Source organism: Monodelphis domestica, chromosome 4 (genome assembly GCF_027887165.1).
Source record: "Monodelphis domestica isolate mMonDom1 chromosome 4, mMonDom1.pri, whole genome shotgun sequence".
In the NCBI taxonomy this organism is placed as follows: domain Eukaryota; kingdom Metazoa; phylum Chordata; class Mammalia; order Didelphimorphia; family Didelphidae; genus Monodelphis; species Monodelphis domestica.
Window position 1 is genome coordinate 386,123,371 of NC_077230.1, and position 25,179 is coordinate 386,148,549.

At 40.5% G+C, this 25,179-nt stretch overlaps 1 protein-coding gene across 1 annotated transcript; it reads right to left on the bottom strand.

Moving 5' to 3' along the window:
* Window positions 1-6,948: 6,948 nt before the first annotated feature.
* LOC100026235 (chymotrypsin-like elastase family member 3B) lies at window positions 6,949-16,880 on the bottom strand. Its single transcript, XM_007491220.3, has 8 exons — window positions 16,841-16,880; window positions 15,239-15,324; window positions 14,451-14,548; window positions 13,952-14,086; window positions 11,708-11,844; window positions 10,070-10,212; window positions 8,261-8,413; window positions 6,949-7,031 (listed from the first exon to the last, which is right to left on the bottom strand). Exons 1-8 carry the CDS (start codon window positions 16,878-16,880, stop codon window positions 7,014-7,016), a joined length of 810 nt encoding a protein of 269 aa, XP_007491282.1. The 3' UTR covers window positions 6,949-7,013.
* Between the last annotated feature and the right edge of the window lie 8,299 nt (window positions 16,881-25,179).

Consider the following 25,179-nt stretch of genomic DNA (forward strand, 5'->3'; position numbering starts at 1 on the left):
TGGGCCACATGTAGCCCTAGGGCCATAGTTTGGGGACCCCTGAATTAAGCACTTGCTATGTGCCAAGCACTGTATAGAAATTCTTGAACCCCTAAAACTACATTACCCAAAATTCCTTTCTGTATTACCTAGAATCCTTTTCCCTTTTCCTGTGTCCTTGTGTTTATATGTTTGTTTTTAAGTTTGCTGTGACTTCTTCCTCACTCTCTCTTCGTCCTCACAGTCAAGTTAGGCAGGTTTCACTCCAGTTGTTGTTTTTTTTTAATTTTAATAAATATTATAAAATTTAATACTTTAGTTATTGGATATTAATTTTAAAACCCACGTTATGGCTTGCCACAAAGGAATAGAATTCTCAAATATTTTTTTTTTAAAACCCTTACCTTCCGTCTTGGAGTCAATGCTGTGTATTGGCTCCAAGGCAGAAGAGTGGTAAGGGCTAGGCAATGGGGGTCAAGTGACTTGCCCAGGGTCACACAGCTGGGAAGTGTCTCAGGTCAGATTTGAACCTAGGACCTCCCGTCTCTAGGCCTGACACCCAATCCACTGAGCTACCCAGCTTCCCCCTCAAATATTTTTAAGAGAGATTTTCAGTTAAGGTAGTAAATTTTTCACTGGCCATCCAGCCCTCCTGCCTTTGCTCCATCATGGCCACCGCTGCTCTGCCCTCTATCTGCTGTTACCATCGCTGCTTCGTTTACCTGCTTCCTGCCTCCCAACCCCACTGCTCCTGGCACCACCGTGTGCACCTGTCCAGTGTGCTGCTCCAACGCTGCCTCCTACTACAATCTCTGAGTTGAGTCTCTGCACAGAGGGTGATGTATAAAAATCTTTCCACCTCAATCCTTTTCCTCACCCCAAATGGATTTTCCAGCCTAACCTAGCCATTTTTCAGAATGGAGAAAAAAAAAAGTCCCACCCCTTCTAGTTTTTAAGCAGATTTTTTAAAAGCTGACCCTGGACTCCTAATTTAGAAGGCTGTTACTAAAGGTTTTTCACAGGGAGGGCAGTTCAAAATCAGTAGATTTAAAGTCAGTTTTGGGGAATAAGCCTGCTTTTTCCTTCTTTCTCTTTACCCAAAATACTAAAGAGGAGTACTTTTTCTCTCTTATGCAAATATGCTATTGTTTTTCCCTTGAAGTTTTGCCTCCTAACTTGTTTACTCTGTAAACAGACCTCATTCAGTGTCTCTTTTTTTGAGGAATAATGCTGTTAAGAAGCAGAGCTCAGTTTTTTGCCCACCTCAAATAGCTTCCATTTCCACTGTGAATTTTAGATTTACTCCACCCTGCTTAGTCTAACAAACAGGAATGTCTACACCCCTACTTAAGGATTAAGTGTTGAGAAGGATGGCCAATGTCAGACATGTGCTAGCAAAGCGATAAATAAGAAACAACTGACAGACCCCCTGGGCTGTCCTAAGTCAAGCTTAAGCTATATATACATGTGAGACACAGGAAGTGATGTAAAAAATGGTCTATATATTTCACGTCACTTCCTCTTTCTGGGGCTTTTTTGCAGAGAGGCGGCTTTTTCTCTTTTGAGGTGGAGACGTGGCTGATGGCAGCGTGCTGGGCATCTTGGTGTCTTGGCATCTTGGCATTTTGGCGTGTTTGCAGCTCTTGTCCAGTCTTGGCATAAGTGTGCTAGGTGAGTTTAGACTGATTCCTTTTTCCTTTACCTTCAAAAGCACTATCCTCTTAGGAGGCCCCTCATCTCAGAGTAGACCTCGTGGCTGGAAGCCAAGCTAGTTTTAATCTTGGAGGAGGCCTTGTGTCTGAGGTCTCTGAACTTCCCTTAGCTTAGGCTAGGCCAGAAAATTCTTATACCACTTTCTCCTTCTTCTTCTTCTTAATTCCTTTCCTCTGTATTAATTAAACCACCATAAAATTCCCAAACTGACTTGAGTATTTTTATTGGGATTTGAATTAATATCTGGTAACCAATTAAATTTATATTCAGTTTAAAAAATCCCTAAATTTACCCCTTACACCACAGAGTCTTGTAGAGCTCATGCAGCTTATAGCTTTAGAGTGTGTTTTCTTACTTCTGATCCTAGAGGTTTTTCTGTTGATTGTATATCTTGCAGTTGAGTGCTCGACTAATCTTAAGATTTGAGGGGGAGATGCATCTCCCTCTATCCCATTGTCATTTTGGGCTGCCCAATTTCTGCACCACATCCCATATGGGATTTCTTCACATTCTGCCCTGTGCATGTATAAGGAACTTAAGAGGGGTGACAAAAGAAATTTAAATGGATAATAAATATGGGGGAGGGGAAGAACCTTACTGAAATTTGGAGGTGAATTTTTGAATCTTTTCCATTGTTTTATTTGCTAACCATCTTCAGCCTGTTCCCCTCAAGATAGAACAAGTCTATTCTAATTGGAAAAAAGGATTTTTTTACTTCACTGCCTATGATATTGCTGATTATTTTAAGGTTTCAATTTTTTTAAGTTTATCTGTATTAATCTAATCAATATCCTTTCTGTTATACTAAATCATTTTAAGCTACTATGTTTTGCCTAAACAATTCTTTATTTTGTACTTTTGATGAAGAACAACATATCATTGTAAAAAGCCCATGAACGTCTTTCCCAAACCCTTGTCACTAGATCCATCGAAGATCACATATTGTCTTAAAAGCCTTTTCTGCCTTTTTGCCTTTGTTAATTTTCACATAGATGATGATGGATGGACTTCAACAAAACTGGTCACAATTGTATACAAACTTTGGAGAATTTAATGAGCTAAGAATTTAAGCTATAATTTTAAGGGGTCTTCAGAAATAATTTTAGATAACTAGTGGGTTCTGAATGGATAATATATGTGTATATATATATATATATATATATATATATATATATATATATATATATATATATAATAGAGAATGTTGTATTAAAGGTAGAGAACCAAATAGAAGTTCTTGCTGGGGTGCCATGGTCAGGTTCCTGCCTCACTTGCAACTCCAGGGTTCCCAACTGATGGTGAACAATCATTCAAAATAAATAACAAGCGGAAGACAGCTTAATCATAACAGCCATGGGACTGCTTTGCATCTTGACAGCTGCTCTGCCATTTCCAGGCCTGGGATTTCTTTTTATACCCATTTTCTTGGCATGCAGACATACAAAATCAAAGAAAGATAATTGGAAAAGTGATACATTAACTTTTAACAAATCACTTGATTAACATTCTATATTTTTGTATTGTGATTACAGACAGAATACAAGATAAATGATTTTGTCACAGGTGGCTTACTAGGGAGTTTCTGAGTTACCAATTTGTGTAATTGAGTCACTGAGGCATATTGAAGCTTAGTGTACCTGTACTGTACTTGTACGTATTGTATGGGCCTCTATGATTGATTTTTGTGTTGGCTTCATGAGAATAGGTTTCTGTGAGTGGGGGAGTTCTGGGCTTGGCCTGTAGCTGCAGTTTTGCTGGGAATTATGTACCTAAATAAAAGTTAACCCATGATAGTCTTTTGGGGATTAGGTTTAAGGGTCTGATCTTTTGGTGATGTTTTAGAGAATTAGGGTATGGGTGTTTTGCTCTTGCATTATTTCTTTTGAGACTAGGGGGAATAATAATCATGTCAATTCATAGGTAAGGGGCATTGATGAAAGAGGTCATGTAAAGGGGATAGAGTGGGCAGTCACATCTCACCAAGGACCACTCTGTGGTCTCCTCAGCTACCACGCGTGACTCTGTCAAGGCATTGTAGTCTGATGGCTCCCAGCACTGGGGGGCAGGGGGGGGGGTGCTTTATATAAAACAGGAAGCCAAAAGGAGCTCCTGTAAACTCTTTAGTTTAATTTACTTCCACTAGAACAATCTAGATTTCTTGGTGATGTTCTAGACCCAAATAAGTTTTACTTTGTTTAACAATATCTTTGCAAAAGTTGAAAGAATTGCTACATCTGTAAAAACTGTGAAAAATATCCATTAGTTCATAGGTTTGTTTTTTTTTAATGTCACACAACAACTCCTGTGAAATATGATAGTAGGTTTGTTTGCTATTGCAATTAACTGGGCTATTGTAAATTTTGAGAATTTTTGGTACTTTCTTTGAATGTGCATTTTCTACTGTACTACTGTGAATCTTAAAACTGCTCAGACTCTACTTCAGAAGATTTGATTAAGCTATTCCCCATTTTCTACAATGGAGGTACTTGGTCAGGAATGTATTGGGAACTTTAAAATTACTCCACCCTGCTCAGACAGTGCCTTAGGGGAAGATAAAGTTGTAAACTCCTGATGGAACAATGAAAAATCCCTAACTCATAGTAAAGCTAGAACCTTAAGCTAGGTCTATTTTTAGATCTAATAAAAAAGGGTGCCAAGTACCTAAAAAGGTTAAATTAATCGCTAAAAGGTCAAGCAACTTACAAAGGCAAGCTTAACAAAAGAGATGTGAAGTTTTAGTCTACCCAGAGAAGGTGAGAACTAAAGAGTGCTGAGAACTAAGAATGGGCAGTCCTGGGGAAAAGTGTCTACTGTATTGGTAGATGTGAAAATTTAGGGGAGGTGACATAAGAGAAAATTTCTTTAAAAGGAAGGGACTTATTGAATTTGAGTTAGTTGGAGTTTGTAATTCAGTTGTGGAGGTTGGAGTTTGGAGTTAGTTGGAGGAGCTGAGACCCTTAACTCAGTTCAGGAGTTGAGGATTTCAATGAAGGACTGGAGTTTTGCTTGGGACAAATCTTGTGATGAGTGATAAAAGACTGACTAGTCTCTCTTAAGGCTCAGGCCTAGGCCATTTGGCCTAGGCCCTTCCTACTATTTCCTCTTACTCTCTCTCTCTCTCTCTCTCTCTCTCTCTCTCTCTCTCTCTCTCTCTCTCTCTCTCTCTCTCTCTCTCCCTTCCCTTAATTCCTTCATTTGTATTAATTAAAATCTCCATAAAACCCAGCTGACTTGGGTATTTTTTCATATTTGGGAATTTTCCCATGACGACCACTTATTTTTAATATAAAATCAAGACACTAAAATTATCTTTACAGTTTTGGTAATTCACAGTCTCGAAAACCCACATTTTTGGGGGTCACACTACTATATTACTGTTTTATTCTGAAAATCATGTGCACTCACACAGTGGTTCATGACCAAGTGAAAAAGGAAATTGATCTCATTTTTTGGTAAGAAACCTTTGTATTCTACCTCTCCTTGGCTGATACAGTGTGTCACTGATTGTAAGCTCTTTCTTTCTATATATATATGTATATAAACATTTTTAAAATTGTTTTTCCTTGCAGATGCAATATAGTATTTGAGTTTTATTTTTTCTCCTTTTTGTATTAGAAGCACATCAATAGTATTGAGAAGATTTTCTTTAACTTTTTTTTATCTTGTAGGAATATAACTTTAAAATAAATTTGTTCTAATATCAATGCATACCCAAAAAGCTTTAGACTATAAAAATGATACCATTGATTCTTTAAAAAAAAAATGAAACATTGTTTAATGATTCTGTCAGATTCCAGGAGAAAGGAACAAAAAGAGTCACGGTACAGTGCTAAAGAAGCACAGAGCACCTGTATAGTGCCTATGGAGCACAAGGACAAAGAGACCAAATCCCAGTAGGATTGATGTAATTTCAAGCCAAGACATGAGTACTTGAACTTGTATGGGGTTTGAGGTTGTGGCTGTTTTGACATATGTCAGAGGCTGGACTTCCTCTGAGCCCTAACAAGGACCTTACCTTGGCTACCATTCTGGCTCCCATAATCGAGTCCCTTTTCTGTCTGTCATAATGTGACATACTTTCTGTAGTCCTAGCTACTGATCGGTAAATGCAAAATTACATAAATCACTTTAATTGGGCACTGATTCAATGACCTGTTATAGATTTGTTTTTTCTTTACTTAGATTTTTTAGACATAAGACTGATATTTTATATTTCATCAATAAGTTATTTTTTTCTCTTTTATTTGGATTTTTGATGTTTTTGGATTTATTTTGCCACTTGATTCATATACCTCATAACTCAGCCATGCATCCCTGAGTGATCCCTATGTTTGTTATTATCCACCTCAGGGGGGGACTATGTTATTGTTGAGAACTTTTATTTGAATTTGAACAATTTTAGGATAAGAAACTTGCTACCTCCCAGAATCTAGAAGGTGCCATGAAGATGCCTGCAGAGACCACATGCTGCACCAGAAGATCCAGAGTGAACTTTGGCATGTGAACTATGGGGAATGCTTTTGTTTTGAATGTATATTCTTATGCCAAAGGGGACTGCCCTCAAATTGGCTTTTTGTCAACCTAGTAATAATTGGTTTTGTTCTCTTTTCCTTTTTATCCACAAATTGTTGCAATTTATAAGTTAGTTATATTTCCATGTTCCTTTTGGGGAGACTGGTCTCCCAACAGGATCACAGGGAGAAATGTATAGTTAGAAATTCTTGAACCCCTAAAACTAAATTACCCAAAATTCCTTTCTGTATTACCTAGAATCCTTTTCCCTTTTCTTGTGTCCTTGTGTTTACATGATTGTGTTTAAGTTTGCTGTGACTCCTCCCTCACTCTCTCTCTCTTTTTCCTCATGGTCTAGTTAGGCAGGTTTCACTCTAGTTTTTTTTTTAATTTTAATAAATCTTATAAAATGTAATACTCTAGTTATTGGATATTAATTTAAAAACCTACAGCACTGTGCTAAGTACTTTACAAATGTTATCTCAGTTGAGCCTCACAATAATCCTGGGAGGTAGACATTATTATAATCCTCATTTTACAGATGAGATAAAAGCAACTAGAGGTTAGGTGACCTAGGCTAGGCCAAACAGATGGTAGGTATCTAAGATTAAATTTGAACTTAGAATGTCCTGATTCTATGCTCGGTGTTTAATGCTCTACCCGTAGCCTGGAATTGTTACAACTGGAAGAAGTAAGGCCAGGACAGAATATAGGGAACCAGGGACAAAGAAAAAGAGACAGAAAGCTAGTTTTTTGAGGTGTTTTATTTCTGCTACTGAAAGGTTTCCTGCATCTGGTCTAGGTCTTCTTTAATGTTCTGCCATTATCTGTAAAGAGAACATAGGATTTAAAGTGGGAAAGTCCCTTAAAGACCATCTCTTCCAACCCTTCCTCCCATTTTACAGGTGAAGGAAAGGGGGTCCAGATGATGAAAACCCTACACAGATACCAAGTAGCCCAAGTCCACTAAATCCAGGCCTTTGTTGACAATATTGAACTGTCATGTCTAGGTCAGCTCAGTGCTCTGGAGCATTATATCCTGCCACTGCCAAAGCATCAAGTTGTCATTTGCCTTCTTATTTCTCTCTTTGAGAACCTTCAGGGGTTCACTAATGCCTCTAACAGTGGTTCTCAATGTCTGATCCAGGGACCTTGCCCTGCTAAGACCATTCTAGAGCATCCATAAGAACAGAAATAGGTTTTTCATTTCTGATATGGTAAACATTAATGGGTAAAACCCACATAAATCAAAGTTGATTGTGGTCCCCCGGAATTTTTAAGAGTGTAAGGAGTCTGGAGAGCAAAAGGTTTAAGACCTATGACTATATAGGGAGATAAAGATAAAATGAAAAGGAGACCTTGCCCTCAAGGAGCTCACATTCCACATGTAAGCAGATGAGCGTGTATATGGATTATTTGAAGATGGAAGGAGCACCAATGACTATGGTGGGGGAATTGAGAAAAGAGATGGGTCCTAGAAAGGGCCCCTCCTTTTTTCTAAGAGATGAAGGTGAAGAGGGAGTACATTCCAAGCAACTGGGGACAGCTCATACAAAGTTGAAGAGGTAGGAGATAGGATGCCATGGATCTTGGAAATGGCCATTCTGACTAGAATGTAGTGTGTGAAGGAGCGTCATGTAAAATAATCCTGGAAATGACATAGAATAGAATTGTATTGTGAAGGGCCTTAAATACCAAGATGAGAAATTTGTTTTCTTCTAGAGGGAATAGGAAGGCACAACAAGTTCTTAAATAGGGGAGTGTCAGGGTTCATAGTCATTCAGAGCTGGACTGTGGAAACCAAATCCAATGTTTCAAGCTGAGGAAGCCAAAGCCCTGAGAGATAACTCACTTGTCCAAGTTGATATAGATAATAAAGATCAGAGCTGGTGTTCAAACCCATGTCAACTGATTCCAAATCCAGGGCTTTTCCCATTATATAACATTCCCTTCTAACTCTGAGGTTCTATGATTCTGTGAAAATATATTGTCCCTCTTCCAGTTTCTCTGGAAGGACCTAGGCCTTGGCTAATTGTCCCCTCCCCTTAATTCCTACCTTTTCAATCCAGTCATTAAAGGCTGAGACTCGTGTGAACACTGTAGGCTTCTTTTTGGCATTGCAGCCAAAAGAAGAGACAAAGCTGGCAATACCATGGACCTGCCAGCTGCCATCATCAGCCTGGCAGTTAAGAGGTCCTCCAGAGTCACCCTGAAACAATCACAGTAGAGAAGTGGTGATTAGGCAAAGGGAGGTTCTGATGGCAGGATAATTCCATTCTTGTTCTGTGGAAGGTATGACCTCTGAGTCACATCTGTCCTTGTTGGAGACTTGTCCTGAGCATTTGGATAGATCCCAGTCCCAATCCTTGCTTGCTTTGTAAAGAGTAACTTAGGGGAAGCCTGGCTATCTAGCCACTGAGCCACCTTACTTCCCCAATCAGTGACTTCTTCACAAAATCTCAAAGTTAGATATAGGTGGAGCTAAGATAGCCACAGAGTAGCAGCAATTTTCTAAATCTCCTTCCTATCAATCAATACAAAGCACCTCAAAAGGACAGAAATCAAAATCAGAGGAGTAAAGGGGCTCTCCCACAGGATATAGCCTTAAAGGTAGGCAATGTTTGGGGATTTCTACACTATAAGGGGGCAAAACTACATTTATCAAAGTGTGAATTGATCACCCCTTCCCCACACCACCTACTGAGCCAGAGTCAGCATGAGGGCTAGGCAATCTCTAAATTCTCCAGAGCTGGCTGAGATTTACCCCTGAGGGCAGTGCAAGGCCTTGGCCATGAGACTTGGGACCAAAGGCTGAAGAGCGAGGAGCCTGGGCAGCAGAGTGTGGAGATTGAGCAGAAGTGGGGCTGACCATAGCAGAGGCAGCAGGGACTGGAAAAATAGCTTCAGGGCAATGCACTTTAAAGTATACTACACAAAAAACATCCTGAAAGATACTATCAAGTCAAAGCCCTGTGAGACAGAAGCTAAGAAAGTAATGTCCACCAAAATGCAAGAACCACAATCCACAAGTAGTAAAAGAAATAAGCATCAAAAAAAGCTTTTGACTCTGGATAATTTCTATGGAGAAAAAGAGCAAAATATAGAAATAATAGCAGAGAGTGACAAACAAGCAAATAGATCCAAACTTTCCCCCCAAAATAGAAATTGGTCATAAGCTCTCTAGGAATTCAAAAAGGAGTTTAAGAACCAAGTAAGAAATGAAAGTAATTAAAAAAATAAAATAACCATTTAAAAGATAAAATTGCCCACATGGAAAAAAAAGGCACAGGAATCAAGTGAAGTAATAAGCAAATTGAAGACCAGAATTGACTTGCTGGAAGCCATAAAAAGCAGGATAGACCAAACCAAAAAGAAAAATTGAAATATCATAGCTGAAAACCAGTCTTTAAATACTAGATTTGGGCAACTAGAAGCTAATGATCTCATAAGACAGCAAAAATTAATAAAGTAAAATTAAAAGAATGACAAAATAGAAGAAAACATGAAATATCTCATTGAAAAGACAACGAATCTAGAAAACAGATCCAGGAGAGACAATTTGAGAACAAAATCTCAAAGTTAGAAGGAATCTCAGATTTCTAAACTGATTCATAAAAGAAAAGGAATTCTCTTTAAGATGAGCCCACAAGTTATCATCTAATCTCCATTTGAAAGCTTCTAACAGTAGAGAACTCTTTCCCCTGTTTAAGGCAGCTGGCCATTTGGGGGCATTTGCCCCCATTGGGGGCAGCTCAATATCTCAAGTTTTTCTTTCTTTCCATATGCCATTCAGTGACTTCTAAACCACTGCTCATCATGGTAAATGGTTACCCCAAATGCAACTGGAAAGAGACCCAGCACTCACATTGCAGCCAGAACGAATGTCCCCTCCAGCGCACACCATGGTGGTTTTCACAGAGATGCTCCACCAGTCCCACTTACTGCAGTGCTCATGGTCCACCACAGGGAGCAGGGCCTGCTGCAGCTTGTCAGGGAGGGGGCCATTAGCTGTAAGGGGAAAGGGGAGAAAAGCAACCAGGTCTGTCTGGGGAACCAGAGAGAGACAGTTACACACATAGAGACAGGACAGAGGGAGAGACAGAGACAGAGACAGACAGATAGACAAATGGGGAATATCCTAGATCCCAGACCTACCCACCTAACTGAGAATTCCAGACCCAAAAGCTAAGACCTGGGAAATAAAACTCAAATATGGGTTTTTACCCTCCAATCTAATACACCTGGGTTCAAAGTGGCTCAGAAATTTATTAGCTATATGACCCTGGACACATTACCTAACCTATATGCCTCATTTTCTTCACCCTTACAATGACAGGGATTGGCCACTAAGGCCCCTTAAAATGCTAAATTGATGATCTTATAAATCAAAATTCCTTTATCACATGACACTTCATTGGCTACACTGCCTCAGTTTCCTCATCTGCAAAATGGGAATAATAGAACCTACCTCCCAGGGTTGTTGTCAGGATCAAATGCTATGTGAAAAACTTTGCAAATCTTAAAGTGCTTTATCAATGTTGGCTATTACTATTATTATTAGCTATTAGTCTGTCATTATTACTGTTACTATTTGCTATTATCCTATGTCCTTATTATTAGTATTAGCTATTACTCTATGTCCTTATTATATTATATGTCCATATTATTACTATTACTATTAGCTATTATCCTATGTCCTTATTATTACTAGTAGCTATTACTCTAAGTCATTATTACTATTAGCTATTACGCTAGGTCATTATTCCATGTCATTATTACTGTTACTATTAGCTAGTCTATGTTCTTACTACTATTATTATTAGCTATTATTCTATGTCCTTATTACCACTAGCTATTATCCTATGTCATTATTACTATTATTTTTTTATATTATCCTATGTCCCTCCTATTTATGGAGAAGGAAATGGCAAACCAAACCATTGATTCAGTTCTCCTTTCCACATTGCCAAGAAAACTTCAGGGACAATATGATCTTCAGGGTCATGAAGAGTGTGACATGATTGAATGACTGAACAATAGTAACAACCCTTCGTTTACCCTAAATGCAACTCTCCCCAGGACTTCTAACATAAGTAAGATGCTTCACAAACCTTAAAACCTACGTAAATGCTAGTTATTATTCTTTTTTAAACCTTTAGCTTCCATCTTAGAATCAATATTGTATATTGACTCCAAGGTAGAAGAATGGTAAGGGGTAGGCAAAGGAGGTTAAGTGACTTGCCCAGGGTCACACAGCTAGGAAGCATCTTAGAATAGATTTGAACCCAGGACCTCCCATCTCTAGACCTGACTCTCAATCCACTGAACCACCAAGCTGCCCCCAATGCTAGTTGTTGTTATTATTATTATTATTATTATTATTATTTCCCCATTGTGTTCTCCCCTGCTTCCTTACACCCTTGTCTGGAATTCCTTTCTCCTAAGCCCCTGCCCCCTTTCTCCACCCCCATCCATATCCTCTCCCAGAGCCATGCCACCATACTGTAGAGGCGTCCCCAGCCGGTGACATAGCAGGGTTTTTCATTGGGCAGGATGAGATTGGCAGGGGGAAGGCACCCCAATTGGACTTCATCATTGAGCTGGGCACTTCGAGACAGCTTGATGAGAGCGATGTCATTCCTGAAATAGATGGAGGGGAGAAGTTGAAAGAAGACTTGAAAATGATTTCTTCCCAATAAGCTCTGCCCCTGGCAGGAGTATGAGATTACTGTGGGGTGAAGCCCAGTCTCCAAAGATCTGCTTTTGGATTCCCCAGCATCCAGAGCTTGTTCCTTCCTCTTCACCTTTGCCCTTCCACTCTCTTCTCCCTCATCAAATTCTGGGTTTCTTTTGAGGATCAGCTCAGGCTTCCTCCCTGAAGCCCAGTTACATGATTCTCTATCCAGCCTGGCCCCATCACCTTTCTATAGCACTTTAGGGTTTACAAAGCACCCACACACACACACTTAGGTAGTGCAATTAACATTCCTATTTTAGAGAGAAGCAGACTGAGGGTGAGGTCAGTGAAGCCCTTTGGAATCATTGGTCCTTTGGGCTTTTGCCCACATCTGGAATGCCCTCCCACCTCACCTCGCCTCCTCCTCTTGAGCTTCCTGCCAGCACCTCCTCTAATGATACCTACTACATGAAACCTTTATGGACCTCCAATGATGCTCAAGCCTTCTGCTCCAAAAATCTACCTTGAGTTTACTTAGTAGGAAATTGATTTATGTTTAACTTATTCCTCCCAAGAATATGTAATCTCCCTGAGAGCAGGGATAGGCTCCTTTTTTGTCTTTATATCCAGAGCATCTAACACAGCACCTGACCCATCAGGAAGCAAATAGCTAATAAATGCTCATCTTTGATTAATGAATCTGGAAGTATTAGGGATTTAGAAGTCATCTAGTCCAGGGGTTCTTAAGGAGGAGTCTCAAACTTTTAAAAAGGTCTCTTGATAACGGTATTTCAATATTATCCATTTCCTTTGTAATCTTACACATTTGATTCTACATTTTTAAAAATATGATTCTAAGAAGGGATCTTTCAGCTTCACCAGAGTGTCCAGAGGGTCCAGGACTCAAGAAAGGTCAAGAACTTCTGCTCTAATCCAAACCCACCATTTTAGAGATGAGGGACATAGGACTTAGTAAGTAGAGGGATGTACTCTAAATACACCAAATGTGATCACTCTGGAAACTGAGGTTAGGGAAAGAAAATGCTCTCTCTCTCTCTAAGGACAGAGACATAGGCACAGGCCTAATTCACCAAAGCTACCCCAACCCTGAGTGCTGCCTGTCTCTATTCTCTGCCCAAGACATCTAACCAGGTTTGAACCTCCTTTGAGTACTGAACTCCCCAAGCATGAATGGAGAGGAGTGTAGGATGATTTTTAGTATATGAGGAGGTACTTTATCATTGTAATAACTAGCATTTTTCTTTGTTGTTGTTGCTTTCAAATTCTTGCCTTCCATTTTAAAACTATTCTTGGTTGCAAGGCAGAAGAATGGTAAGGGCTGGCAATAGGGTTTAAGAGGCTTGACAAGGGTTACAGAGCTGGGAAGTGTCTGAGGCCAGATTTGAAGGCAGGACCTCCCCTCTCCAGGACTGGTTCTATATCCACTGAGCCACCTAGCTGTTCCCCATCACTAGCATTTGTAGGTCTGAAAATTGCTTTCCTTGTGTTTTCCCATTTGTGTAGAAAGAATCCACTCCCCAGGCTCATCCTCCCCAAGCTTGTCCTACCCTACATCCCATTTTGGGTGCATATGTTGTGTGACAGACAGGGACAATAAGAAAAAGGTGTGGTGTGGGACACAGAGAGCTCTCTCTCTCTCTCTCTGTTGGTGCTGGGGTGAAACACAGTCTGGAGCTAGAGCTCTGGTGCCTGCTATACACTCTGGGGCTTTTGTGGATTTTGGTGGCTTGGCGGGTTTTTGATTTTGGCTTCCTGATTCAGCTTAGGGTATCTCCTTCCTACATTTCCCTCTTTTTACTTTATTTCCATTTTGATTAAAACAATTGTTAAGAGCTACTAATAGAAAGAGTTAATTTTATAAATGGCAACCACAACAATTTTTTAAAAATTAACATTACATTATTACACATTGGATCTACTCCAGTGAGGTAGGTGCTACTATCGTCATCATTTTTAAGATAAGGAAGCTGAGACAGAGGGAGGATAAAAGGTACCTGAATCAGGATTCAAATTCATATTTTCCTGTATTCTACAGTTTATTCCACTTACCCACAGGAAACACAGTTTGAGTTCCATTTTTCATGAACAAAGAGGTCATCAGAATTGATGGGGATCACTTGTTCTTCCCCTTCCTCCAAAGACCTGTCGTACTCTCCCAGAACCACCTGGTATTTTCGGGACTTGCTAGGAAGCCAGAAGACAAAACTAAGACTAGGAAGTCAAAGAACCCCTCAATTTATCCCAGGTAACAATCACCCAGAAGGGCCCCTACTAGTACAGGTGCCAGCCCAGGCTCTAATCTATGATCACCTTCAGGTCATATTATCTAGTTTTATTGTCTTTGTTATTAACAAGTTCAACTTCCTCATTTCAGAAATGAGGAAACTGAGGCCACATAGGGGAGTAACTGGTCCAAAGTCACACAGCTTTTAAGAGCCAGAGCCAGGATTTGGATCCACCTTCTGTTTTCCAAGCTTCCTTGTGAGCCTCACAAGGATGAAGGATGTATGAGATCTGAGCCAGGGGAGGGTAGAGGCAGAAGTCTTACGAAATACAATGGGCAGCAGTCATGACCCAGTCAGGTGCAATGAGGCTGCCCCCACAGGTGTGGTGAAAGGCTCCATTCGATTCATACTGAAGAGAGATCTGTAGAACATAGTGGGAGAGGGTCTGAGCTTAGCCTGATGCCCACTTGGGCACTCTAAACCTCATCACTGAACAGTATGCTTTGAGCTACTCCAGGAAGCCCTTCTGTCCCTCATCCATCTGGGCACTGGTCAGTGTTACTGTGAGTAGGAATCAGAGTCAGTAATAAAGAAGATGTTTATGTGTGGCAATGTGCCACGTGCTCTGTGTGTCACTATCATACAGTGTGTGTATCAATAGCCCTGGCCTCAATAAAATAAATAATAACACTGTCCAGAGTCAACAGACCAAGTGCCCATCAAGCCCATTACTATACCAACTGGTAGGATATACCAATAGCATATCCTGTGCCAAAGGACTTTTGTTCATCCCCTTTCCAGCCAGTGGAAGAGCTCATTTCCAACCTTCCAAATGCTTGTCTTCCCTCGAGGCACTTGTTCCGATGCCTCTTCCTTCCAAAGCCTTCTCAGATCTCTCCAGGAGCTGGTGAGTCTCTGTCTCCTCAAATTACCTCCGACTCACTTCCCTGTGTCTGCTTTGTCTGACCCAGCAGAATATAAGCTGGCGGAAGTCAGGGGCTATCTGGGGGTTTTATCTTTGTATTTCCCCCACCTCCACCTCACATAGGGCCTTGACTTCACAAATGGTTTATTCAAAAATATTTCATTTCATTGACTCAGATCATCTTACCTGCCAGGGCCAGCTATAGGGCACAGCATCTTCCCCATTCACTACCCGGCTGTTAGGGGAGTAAGCAGGCTGGCCACAGCCTGAGGCTAGAGAGAAAGGCAAACAAAACAAAACAGAACAGAACAAAACACACAGAACATGAGCCTAGAAGAGAGGCAGAAATTTAGACTAAAGTGAGTCAGGGCACTGGGGCTGTGAGGAAGGACCACTGGGGAAATGCCGTTCCCAGTCTCAGGGAGGACTTGTGATTGATACCAACATAAGCATTGGTAATATTGCTGATATTACCTGAGTCATTTAACCTCTGCAGCCTTAATTTCCTCCTCCATAAAATGGGGATAATAAGAGCACTTTCCTCCCAGAGTTGTTGGAAGGATCAAATGAGATCATATTTGCAGAGTGCCTGGCATGGTGCTATAGAAATGTTGACCATTATTGTTAATATGCCTCCATTTCTTTTGAATCTTCCCTGTCACTGCCTCATCATTATCACCACTACCATCTCACCCCCTCCTGGCACTGGGGACAGGAATGTTCAGGAAGGCCAAATCCAACATCACAACTCAGTGGTATTGGCTGTGTGGGGATGCCAACAACCACGTCTCATTCCTTGACCAAGACAAATGGTAGCTGAACAGTGGATGGGGATGGAAAGGAAATGTCCAGCTCCCAGTTCTTTCCCCCCTCTCCTGTTCCTTCCCATAGACCCCAATTTCATGAAAATTGCTACCTGGCTCACTCCAGCCACCGATCCTCCTCCTCTCTCTAACTCGTTACCAAATAAGATTGGTCTCATTTTCCAAACTACTGCCATTTCTCTGCTCTCCATTTCTTGATACCCTTAAATAATCCTGCATAATTGTGACATTATTCCTTTTCCTGGTTCTCCCAGTTGCCTTCAGATTTTCCCAGGAGAATGACAGTCTCTCATCCTCCAGCTCTAATATCTAGACAACTGATCTCCACCCTTTGCCATCCTAACCTCAGACTGGGTATATTCACCACCCATTGATGGTTCAACCTTAGATTGGGCATACTCACCTCCTGTTGCCAGCTCAAACTAAGACTGGGCATGCCCACCACCTACCACTGGTTCAACCTTAGGCTTGGAATATCTACCACCCATTGCTGGCTCACCCTTACACTGTGTATATTCACCACCCACTGATGGTTCAGCCTTAGTCTAGGCATATTCACCACCCATTGCTGGCTCACCCTTACACTGGGCATGTTCATCATCCACTGATGGTTCAACCTTATACTGGGCATATTTACTATTCATTGCTGGTTCAACCTAAGATTGAATATACTCACCACCCACTGCTGTCCTAATCTTTGACTGGTCATTCCTACCTAAAAGCATACCCATCATCATCCTCTCTGCTGATTCAAACAGGTTAGGCTGACCTATCACCCCTTGCTGACCCATGATTAAATTACTCTCTTCCTCGCAGTTCCCCCTGCTTACCCAAGAAGCAAGAAATTATATGCTTTTTTGACCCAAGGGAGGAGGGAATTTCCAAGGCCCCCCTTGGTCCCAGGTGGGCATCATCAAGAGCAGGCACCCAGAGGAAATCAGGAAGTTGGGGTCAGAGATCTCACCAAGGGCCACAAGCAGAAAGGAGACCAGCAGCTTGAGCATTCTGTCTGCCTGTTTCAAGAGGGATGAGGGGCTGCAAAACAAGGACCTTAAATAGAATTCCTGTTATCAGTTGAAGCAGGAAGGTGAGGTAGCCTGGTGGATTGCCTAATGGAGGCCAGGTTGGGGATGAGAGCATATTTCCAGAATATCACCTGTTAGCCAAGGCCACAGTAGCTGAGACCAGGGTTGGTGCAACAGGTGGGTGAATACCCAGCCAAAGAAAAGGGCTTTGATTTCCATTCGATCCTGAGTTGAACTCTGATCAATACAATATCCACCCAACAATCCTAAGGACTTGTGATGGGAAATGTTACCTCCTCTAGAGAGAGAACTGATGAACTCTGAGTGCAGAATGAAGGATATTATTTTTCCCTTTCTTTATTTTTCTTATGTTTATTTTTGCAGCGTGGCTAATGTGGAAAAATGTTTTTGCAAGGCTTCCCATGTATAATGGATATTGCATTTCTTGCCTTCTCATTGGTGGGGCATGAGTGGAAGGAGAGAGAAATTTTGGAACTTAAAATTTTTCTTTAAAATTAACAACAGAAAAAGATACTGAGCTAAAAATAGGGGAATCGGGAGTGGAGGTCATCTGGTGCTATAGGCCTAAAGCCAGGAAACCTCATCTTCCCAAGTTCAAATCTGACCTCAGACACTTATCAGCTGGGTGACCCTGGGTAAGTCCCTTCACCCTGTTTGCCTCTATATACTCATCTATCAAATGAGCTGGAGAAAGAAAAGGCTAACAACTCTAATATCTTTGCCAAGAAAAGAGGGTCATAAAGAGTCAGACATGACTGAAATAACTGGACAAGATTCATGTGTCCTTTATTTTCTAGGGACTCTAAGCTATTTGATTAGTCTGCCTCTCTAGCATCCTCTCAGTTTTCTCATCTATAAAATAGGGACAGTAATCCTGTTACTAGCTATCATCGTACTATCCTATTGGACTAGAGAATTTGAGGTTTCTTCCAACACTAGAATTATATATTCCCAAATTCATTAAGGTGCTAGGGACTTAGCTACAGAACCAAGGGAATCTGAGTTTTAAGAGGATATTTTAGAAAGGGCAATGCCTAAAATCATAGAGCATCAATGACGTAACTTCAGACAAAAATGGGGAGGGTTTGGGTGGGCGGAAATTGATTAAATTATATCATGGGGAAGAACACTTTCTCAGTTTATGGTTAAGAGGGATCCTTGATAAAACAGGTAGAGGTAGAGGGGAAGATATAAATTAAACACTAAGATAGTACATGAAATCCTAGGGTGGACTGAAAAACTTTTGGCCTTCTCACTTCTCCTATCAAACTGACCCACATCTGGGTTTGTTTGATCAGCTTTGAGGCTTAGATCTGTTCCCTAGCCCTGGTTCCAGAGCACCTGTGGTTTTTAGTAGGGAAAGAGGAGGGAAGTGGAGGCCAAAGGGGGGGGGAGGGAGGAAAAGACAAGAGACAGGAAGAGACAGAGAGAAAGAGATAAAGAAAGAGAAATGTAGAGAGAGTAAGAGACAGAGGGTAGAGAGACATGGGAGAGAGAGAGGGGGGTAAGAGAGATGGGAGAGAGAGAGAGAGAGAGAGAGAGAGAGAGAGAGAGAGAGAGAGAGAGAGAGAGAGAGAGAGAGAGAGAGAGAGAGAGAGAGAGAGAGAGAGAGAGAGAGAGAGAGAGAGAGAGAGAGAGAGAGAGAGAGAGAGAGAGAGAGAGAGAGAGAGAGAGAGAGAGAGAAGAGAGATGAGAGAGGGAGAATGAGAAAGAGAAAGGGCATAAGATCAAATCTTTGCTTCCTCAGTCATTTCATTTTTTGCTTGTGACACTGGGAGCAGGGTAGATAGGGGCTTCAACGCCTGCCTATCACAATCTACCACTTCCACACACCATCTTGTGCTCCAGCAGCATAGTTCTGGGGAGCAATGCCCATGGATGCCTTAAGAATATTGTTGAGGCAGCTTCTCTGCTGGAATGAGGAATTAACCATGGAGGTGCCTGGGGATACCAGCAGGGTCCTGTAGAGGAAATTGAGAATTGAGGGGACAGGTGGAAATCCTGGAAGTGAGGATCACTGTCTGTGTAGAAGGTGATGTGTTGGCATAATTTAGTGAGCGTCTCTAGAGTGAGGATGGTGAGGCTGGCCAGGAAGGAGTCTTATTGCATTTCTCATATAAGATGATGATGTTGGTTCCCCCAAGCATGGTCTCTGATGTGTATTCATTCAGAACTCCATCACAACCCAGTGGTCAGGCTCCTCTCTGGGCCAAACAGCAGTGGATTTTTTGTGCCTATCATCCTCAGAGCTACTTAGAGGCCTCCTTGGGGTGGAACTGCGGGGGATGACGAGTTTTCTATCTCTCTATCTCTGTCTCTCTCTCTCTCTTCCTCCCTCCTCTCTATCTCTTCCCTCTCTCTCTTTTTGCCTCTGTCTCTGTCTCTCTGTCTCTCTCTCTCTCTCTTTTTTCTCCTTCTCTCTCTCCCTCCCTCCTCCCTCTCTCTTTCTTTACCTGCCTCTCTCTCTCTCTCTCTCTGAAGGATGTTCCATTGGCAAACCCTGATTTCAGTCTCTATAGATGGCAACTGTCTCCATAATGATGTAAGGAACTCTGTATGGGCTTTGTTGTCTGTTCCTCAACAGTTATCTCACTCTGGCCATCTTTCTTTTTTTTTAAAAATATATTTTATTTGATCATTTCCAAGCATTATTCGTTAAAGACATAGATCATTTTCTTTTCCTCCCCCCCACCCCCATAGCCGACGCGTAAGTCCACTGGGCATTAGATGTTTTCTTGATTTGAACCCATTGCTTTGTTGATAGTATTTGCATTAGAGTGTTCATTTAGAATCTCTCCTCTGTCATGTCCCCTCAACCTCTGTATTCAGGCAGTTGCTTTTTCTCGGTGTTTCCACTCCCATAGTTTATCCTTTGCTTGTGAATGGTGTTTTTTTCTCCTGGATCCCTGCAAGTTGTTCAGGGACATTACACCGCCATTAATGGAGAAGTCCATTACGTTCGATTATACCACAGTGTATTTATTAGTCTCTGTGTACAATGTTCTCCTGGTTCTGCTCCTCTCGCTCTGCATCACTTCCTGGAGGTTGTTCCAGTCTCCATGGAACTCCTCCACTTTATTATTCCTTTTAGCACAATAGTATTCCATCACCAACATATACCACAGTTTGTTCAGCCATTCCCCAATTGATGGGCATCCCCTCGTTTTCCAGTTTTGGGCCACCACAAAGAGCGCAGCTATGAATATTTTTGTACAAGTCTTTGTGTCCATTATCTCTTTGGGGTACAGACCCAGCAGTGCTATGGCTGGGTCAAAGGGTAGATATTCTTTTGTCGCCCTTTGGGCATAGTTCCAAATTGCCCTCCAGAATGGTTGGATCAGTTCACAGCTCCACCAGCAATGAATTAATGTCCCTACTTTGCCACATCCCCTCCAGCATTCATTACTTTCCTTTGCTGTTATGTTAGCCAATCTGCTAGGTGTGAGGTGATACCTCAGAGTTGTTTTGATGTGCATTTCTCTGATTATAAGAGATGTAGAACACTTCTTCATGTGCTTGTTAATAGTTTTGATTTCTTTATCTGAGAACTGCCTATCCATTTCCCTTGCCCATTTATCAATTGGAGAATGGCTTGATTTTTTGTACAATTGATTTAGCTCATTATAAATATGAGTAATTAAACCTTTGTCAGAGGTTTCTATGAAGACTTTTTCCCAATTTGTTGTTTCCCTTCTGATTTTAGTTATATTGGTTTTGTTTGTACAAAAGCTTTTTTAGTTTGATGTAGTCAAAATTATTTATTTTACATTTTGTGATTCTTTCTATATCTTGCTTGGTTTTAAAGCCTTTCCCCTCCCAAAGGTCTGACATGTATACTATTCTGTGTTTACCCAATTTACTTATGGTTTCCTTCTTTATGTTTAAGTCACTCACCCATTTTGAATTTATCTTGGTGTAGGGTGTGAGGTGTTGATCTATTCCTAGTCTCTCCCACACTGTCTTCCAATTTTCCCAACAGTTTTTATCGAATAGTGGATTTTTGTCCCAAAAGCTGGGATCTTTGGGTTTATCGTATACTGTCTTGCTGAGGTTGCTTTCCCCCAGTCTATTCCACTGATCTTCCTTTCTGTTTCTTAGCCAGTACCAAATTGTTTTGATGACTGCTGCTTTGTAATATAGTTTTAGGTCAGGGACTGCAAGGCCCCCATCATATGTGTTTTTTTTCATTATTTCCCTGGATATCCTTGATCTTTTGTTCTTCCAAATGAACTTTGATATGGTTTTTTCTAAATCAGTGAAGAAGTATTTTGGTAGTTCAATGGGTATGGCACTAAATAGATAAATAAGTTTGGGTAGGATGGTCATTTTTATTATATTGGCTCGTCCTATCCATGAGCAGTTAATGTTTTTCCATTTGCTCAAGTCTAGTTTTAGTTGTGTGGCGAGTGTTTTGTAGTTGTGTTCATATAGTTCCTGTGTTTGTCTTGGGAGGTAGATTCCTAGGTATTTTATTTTGTCTAAGGTGATTTTGAATGGGATTTCTCTTTCTAGTTCTTGCTGCTGAGCTGTGTTGGAGATATATAGAAAAGCTGATGATTTATGTGGGTTTATTTTGTATCCTGCAACTTTGCTAAAGTTGTTGATTATTTCAATTAGCTTTTTGGTTGAATCTCTAGGATTCTTTAAGTAGACCATCATGTCATCTGCAAAGAGTGATAACTTGGTCTCCTCCTTGCCTATTTTGATGCCTTCAATTCCTTTATCTTCTCTAATTGCTACTGCTAGTGTTTCTAGTACAATGTCAAATAGTAGAGGTGATAATGGGCATCCTTGTTTCACTCCTGATCTTATTGGGAATACATCTAGTTTATCCCCATTGCAGATGATATTAGCTGATGGTTTTAGATATATACTGTTTATTATTTTTAGGAATGACCCTTCTATTCCTATGCTTTCTAGTGTTTTTAACAGGAATGGGTGTTGTATTTTATCAAGGCTTTTTCTGCATCTATTGAAATAATCATGTGGTTCTTGCTAGTTTGCTTGTTGATGTGGTCAATTATGTGGATGGTTTTCCTAATGTTGAACCAGCCCTGCATCCCTGGTATGAATCCTACTTGATCATGGTGAATGATCCTTCTGATCACTTGCTGGAGTCTTTTTGCTAGTATCCTATTTAAGATTGTTGCATCTATATTCATTAGGGAGATTGGCCTATAGTTTTCTTTCTCTGTTTTTGACCTGCCTGGTTTTGGAATCAATACCATGTTTGTGTCGTAAAAGGAGTTTGGTAGAACTCCCTCTTTGCTTATTATGTCAAATAGTTTGTATAGTATTGGGATTAACTGTTCTCTGAATGTTTGATAGAATTCACAGGTGAATCCATCAGGCCCTGGGGATTTTTTCTTAGGAAGTTCTTTGATGGCTTGTTGGATTTCAATTTCTGATATGGGATTATTTAAGAATTCTATTTCCTCTTCTATTAGTCTAGGCAGTTTGTATTTTTGTATATATTCATCCATTTCTCCTAAATTGGTGTATTTATTGCCATATAATTGGGCAAAGTAATTTCTAATGATTGCCTTAATTTCATCTTCATCGGAGGTGCTGTCCCCCTTTTCATCTTTCATGCTGTGAATTTGCTTTTCTTCCTTCCTTTTTTTAATTAGATTGACCAGTACTTTGTCTATTTTGTTTGTTTTTTCAAAGTACCAGCTTCTTATCTTATTTATTAAATCAATAGTTCTATCACTTTTGATTTTATTAATTTCTCCCTTAATTTTTAGAATTTCTAATTTGGTTTTCTGCTGGGGGGTTTTAATTTGATCGCTTTCGAGTTTTTTCATTTGCATTTCCAATTGATTGATCTCTGCTCTCCCTTGTTTGTTAATATAAGCATTCAGGGATATGAATTTACCTCTGATTACCACTTTGGCTGCATCCCAAAAGGTTTGAAAGGATGTTTCGCCATTGTCATTTTCCTCGATGAAATTATTAATTGTTTCTATGATTTCTTCTTTAACTAAACGGTTTTGGAGTATCATATTGTTTAATTTCCAATTGGTTTTAGATTTGGTTTTCCATGTACCATTACTAATCATTATTTTTATTGCCTTGTGATCTGAGAAGGCAGCATTCATTATTTCTGCTTTTTTGCATTTGTGTGCTATGTTTCTGTGTATGGTCAATTTTTGTGAATGTGCCATGTGGTGCTGAGAAGAAGGTATATTTGGCCATCTTTCTAATACGCACTAGTGACTGAACTGGTCACTCACAGCCTAGCCTCCTCCAAGATGGCAATCATCTGTACTGACCATCACTATGCCTCTGGTGTGGCTTATGACTTTGGTCAGCTTCAGAAACTCTGTGCATGATTCCTCACAGATGCTGGGACCCCAATATGCTGTGACATTCATGTTTCTTTCTTTTGGACATAATCCAACCCCCTTCAGAACTAACCATCTGCAAATGCCAAGTCCACAAGGACAAATGCCTCTGACCCCATCTCTTCTGGGAATGCCCCCGCAATGCTGCAACAAAGGCTACATCCCTGGAGACTCAAATTTTGCCCTGTCATTCCTACTCATACCAACCTTGCCCATAATTCTCAGACCCTCTGGACCTACTTAGTGTCCTCCTAAGCCATTGCCCCACCCCCAACTAAAGTTGTTAGAAGGCCTCAGGGATTTCCCCCCCCCAGACTAAAATGGATTTTGGGTCTCTGAGGCTGGTCATCTTGTGATACACCAGGCTCCTGGGGTGCATCTTGTTGCTTACTGGATCAAAAGGAAGATAGTAGCAGAAATACTCAGAAATTGGGAAGTCTCTGGCTTAAACAAATAGTACTCTTGATATGGCAACAATTCCGAATATATGTACAGTATAATCCTGGAAAACATGTCAAGACAAAACAGGGAGTGAAACAGCCACCATGGGGTGCTTTCATTATCATTCAGATGGACTTTATAGAGATCTTTCCTAAAAACAGTTTTAAATATGTACTTGGAGGGCATTTTTTACATTTATTTTTCTCAATTAAATATAAACAAATTACCATAAAAAACCTTTGCATTCCAAATACTCTCTCCTTCCTCTCTCCTTTTCTGGAGAAGGCAAGCAATTTCATATCAATTATACATGTGCAGTTATACAAAATATTTCCATATTAGCCATGTTGCAAAAGAAAAATACAGACCAAAAAAAAAAACAAACCAAGAATAATAAAGTTTAAAAAGTATGCTTCAACCTATATTCAGACTCCATCCATTCTTTCCCTAGAGAAGGATAGCATTTTTCATCATAAGTCCTTCAGAATTGTTTTGGATCACTGTATTGCTGAGAATAGCTAAGTCATTCATAGCTGATTATTATACAATATTGCTGTTACTGTGTTCCATGTTCTCCCGGGTCTGCCAGTTCATGTAAGTCTTCCCAGGTTTTTCTGAAATTATCCTGCTCATAATTTCCTATAGCACAAAAGCATTCCATTCCATTAATATACTATCACTTGTTTGGCCATTTCCCAAGTAATAAGCATCTCCTCAATTTCCAATTCTTTGCTACCACAAGAAGAACTGTTATAAATATTTTTTCTAGAGATCCCTTTTCTTTGACCTTTTGGGATGTATTGGAGCAAGGTACGATGGGCAGGGTATCCTGGAGCTTTTCAGTACAGTAATGGTATTGCTAGGTCAAAAGGTATGCACAGTTTTATAAACCTTTGGACATAGTTCCAAATTGTCCTCCAGAATGGTTGGATCAGTTCACAACTCTATCAAGAATGCATTAGTGTCCCAATTTACCCACATCTTCTCCAACATGTAATTTTCCTTTTCTGTCATATTTGCCCATCTAATAGGTTTGAGGTAGTACTTCAGAGTTGCTTTAATTTGAATATCTCTCCTATACAGTGATTAAATACATACTTTTGATAATGGACTGATTCTTTCAGGCAGGATGGAAAGCCTTATCTTGTAAAAAAAATCCCAGGCCGCCACTATAGCAAAAAAAAAGTATTCACTGAATTCATACCCAGATTTGGAATCCTCCACATAATTGACTGAAAGGTAAACAAAGCCATTTCACCGGACTGAGCAGAAGGCAGAAGCTCCATTGCCCGTGCCATCCTGAATCCTCAGGGAAGTATGAAAGAAAGAGCTAGGAAATAAAAAACTAGAATTGTTAAAATCTGTGGGGGCAGCTGGGTAGCTCAGTGGATTGAGAGTCAGGCCTAGAGATGGGAGGTCCTAGGTTCAAATCTGACCTCAGACACTTCCTAGCTGTGTGACCCTGGGCA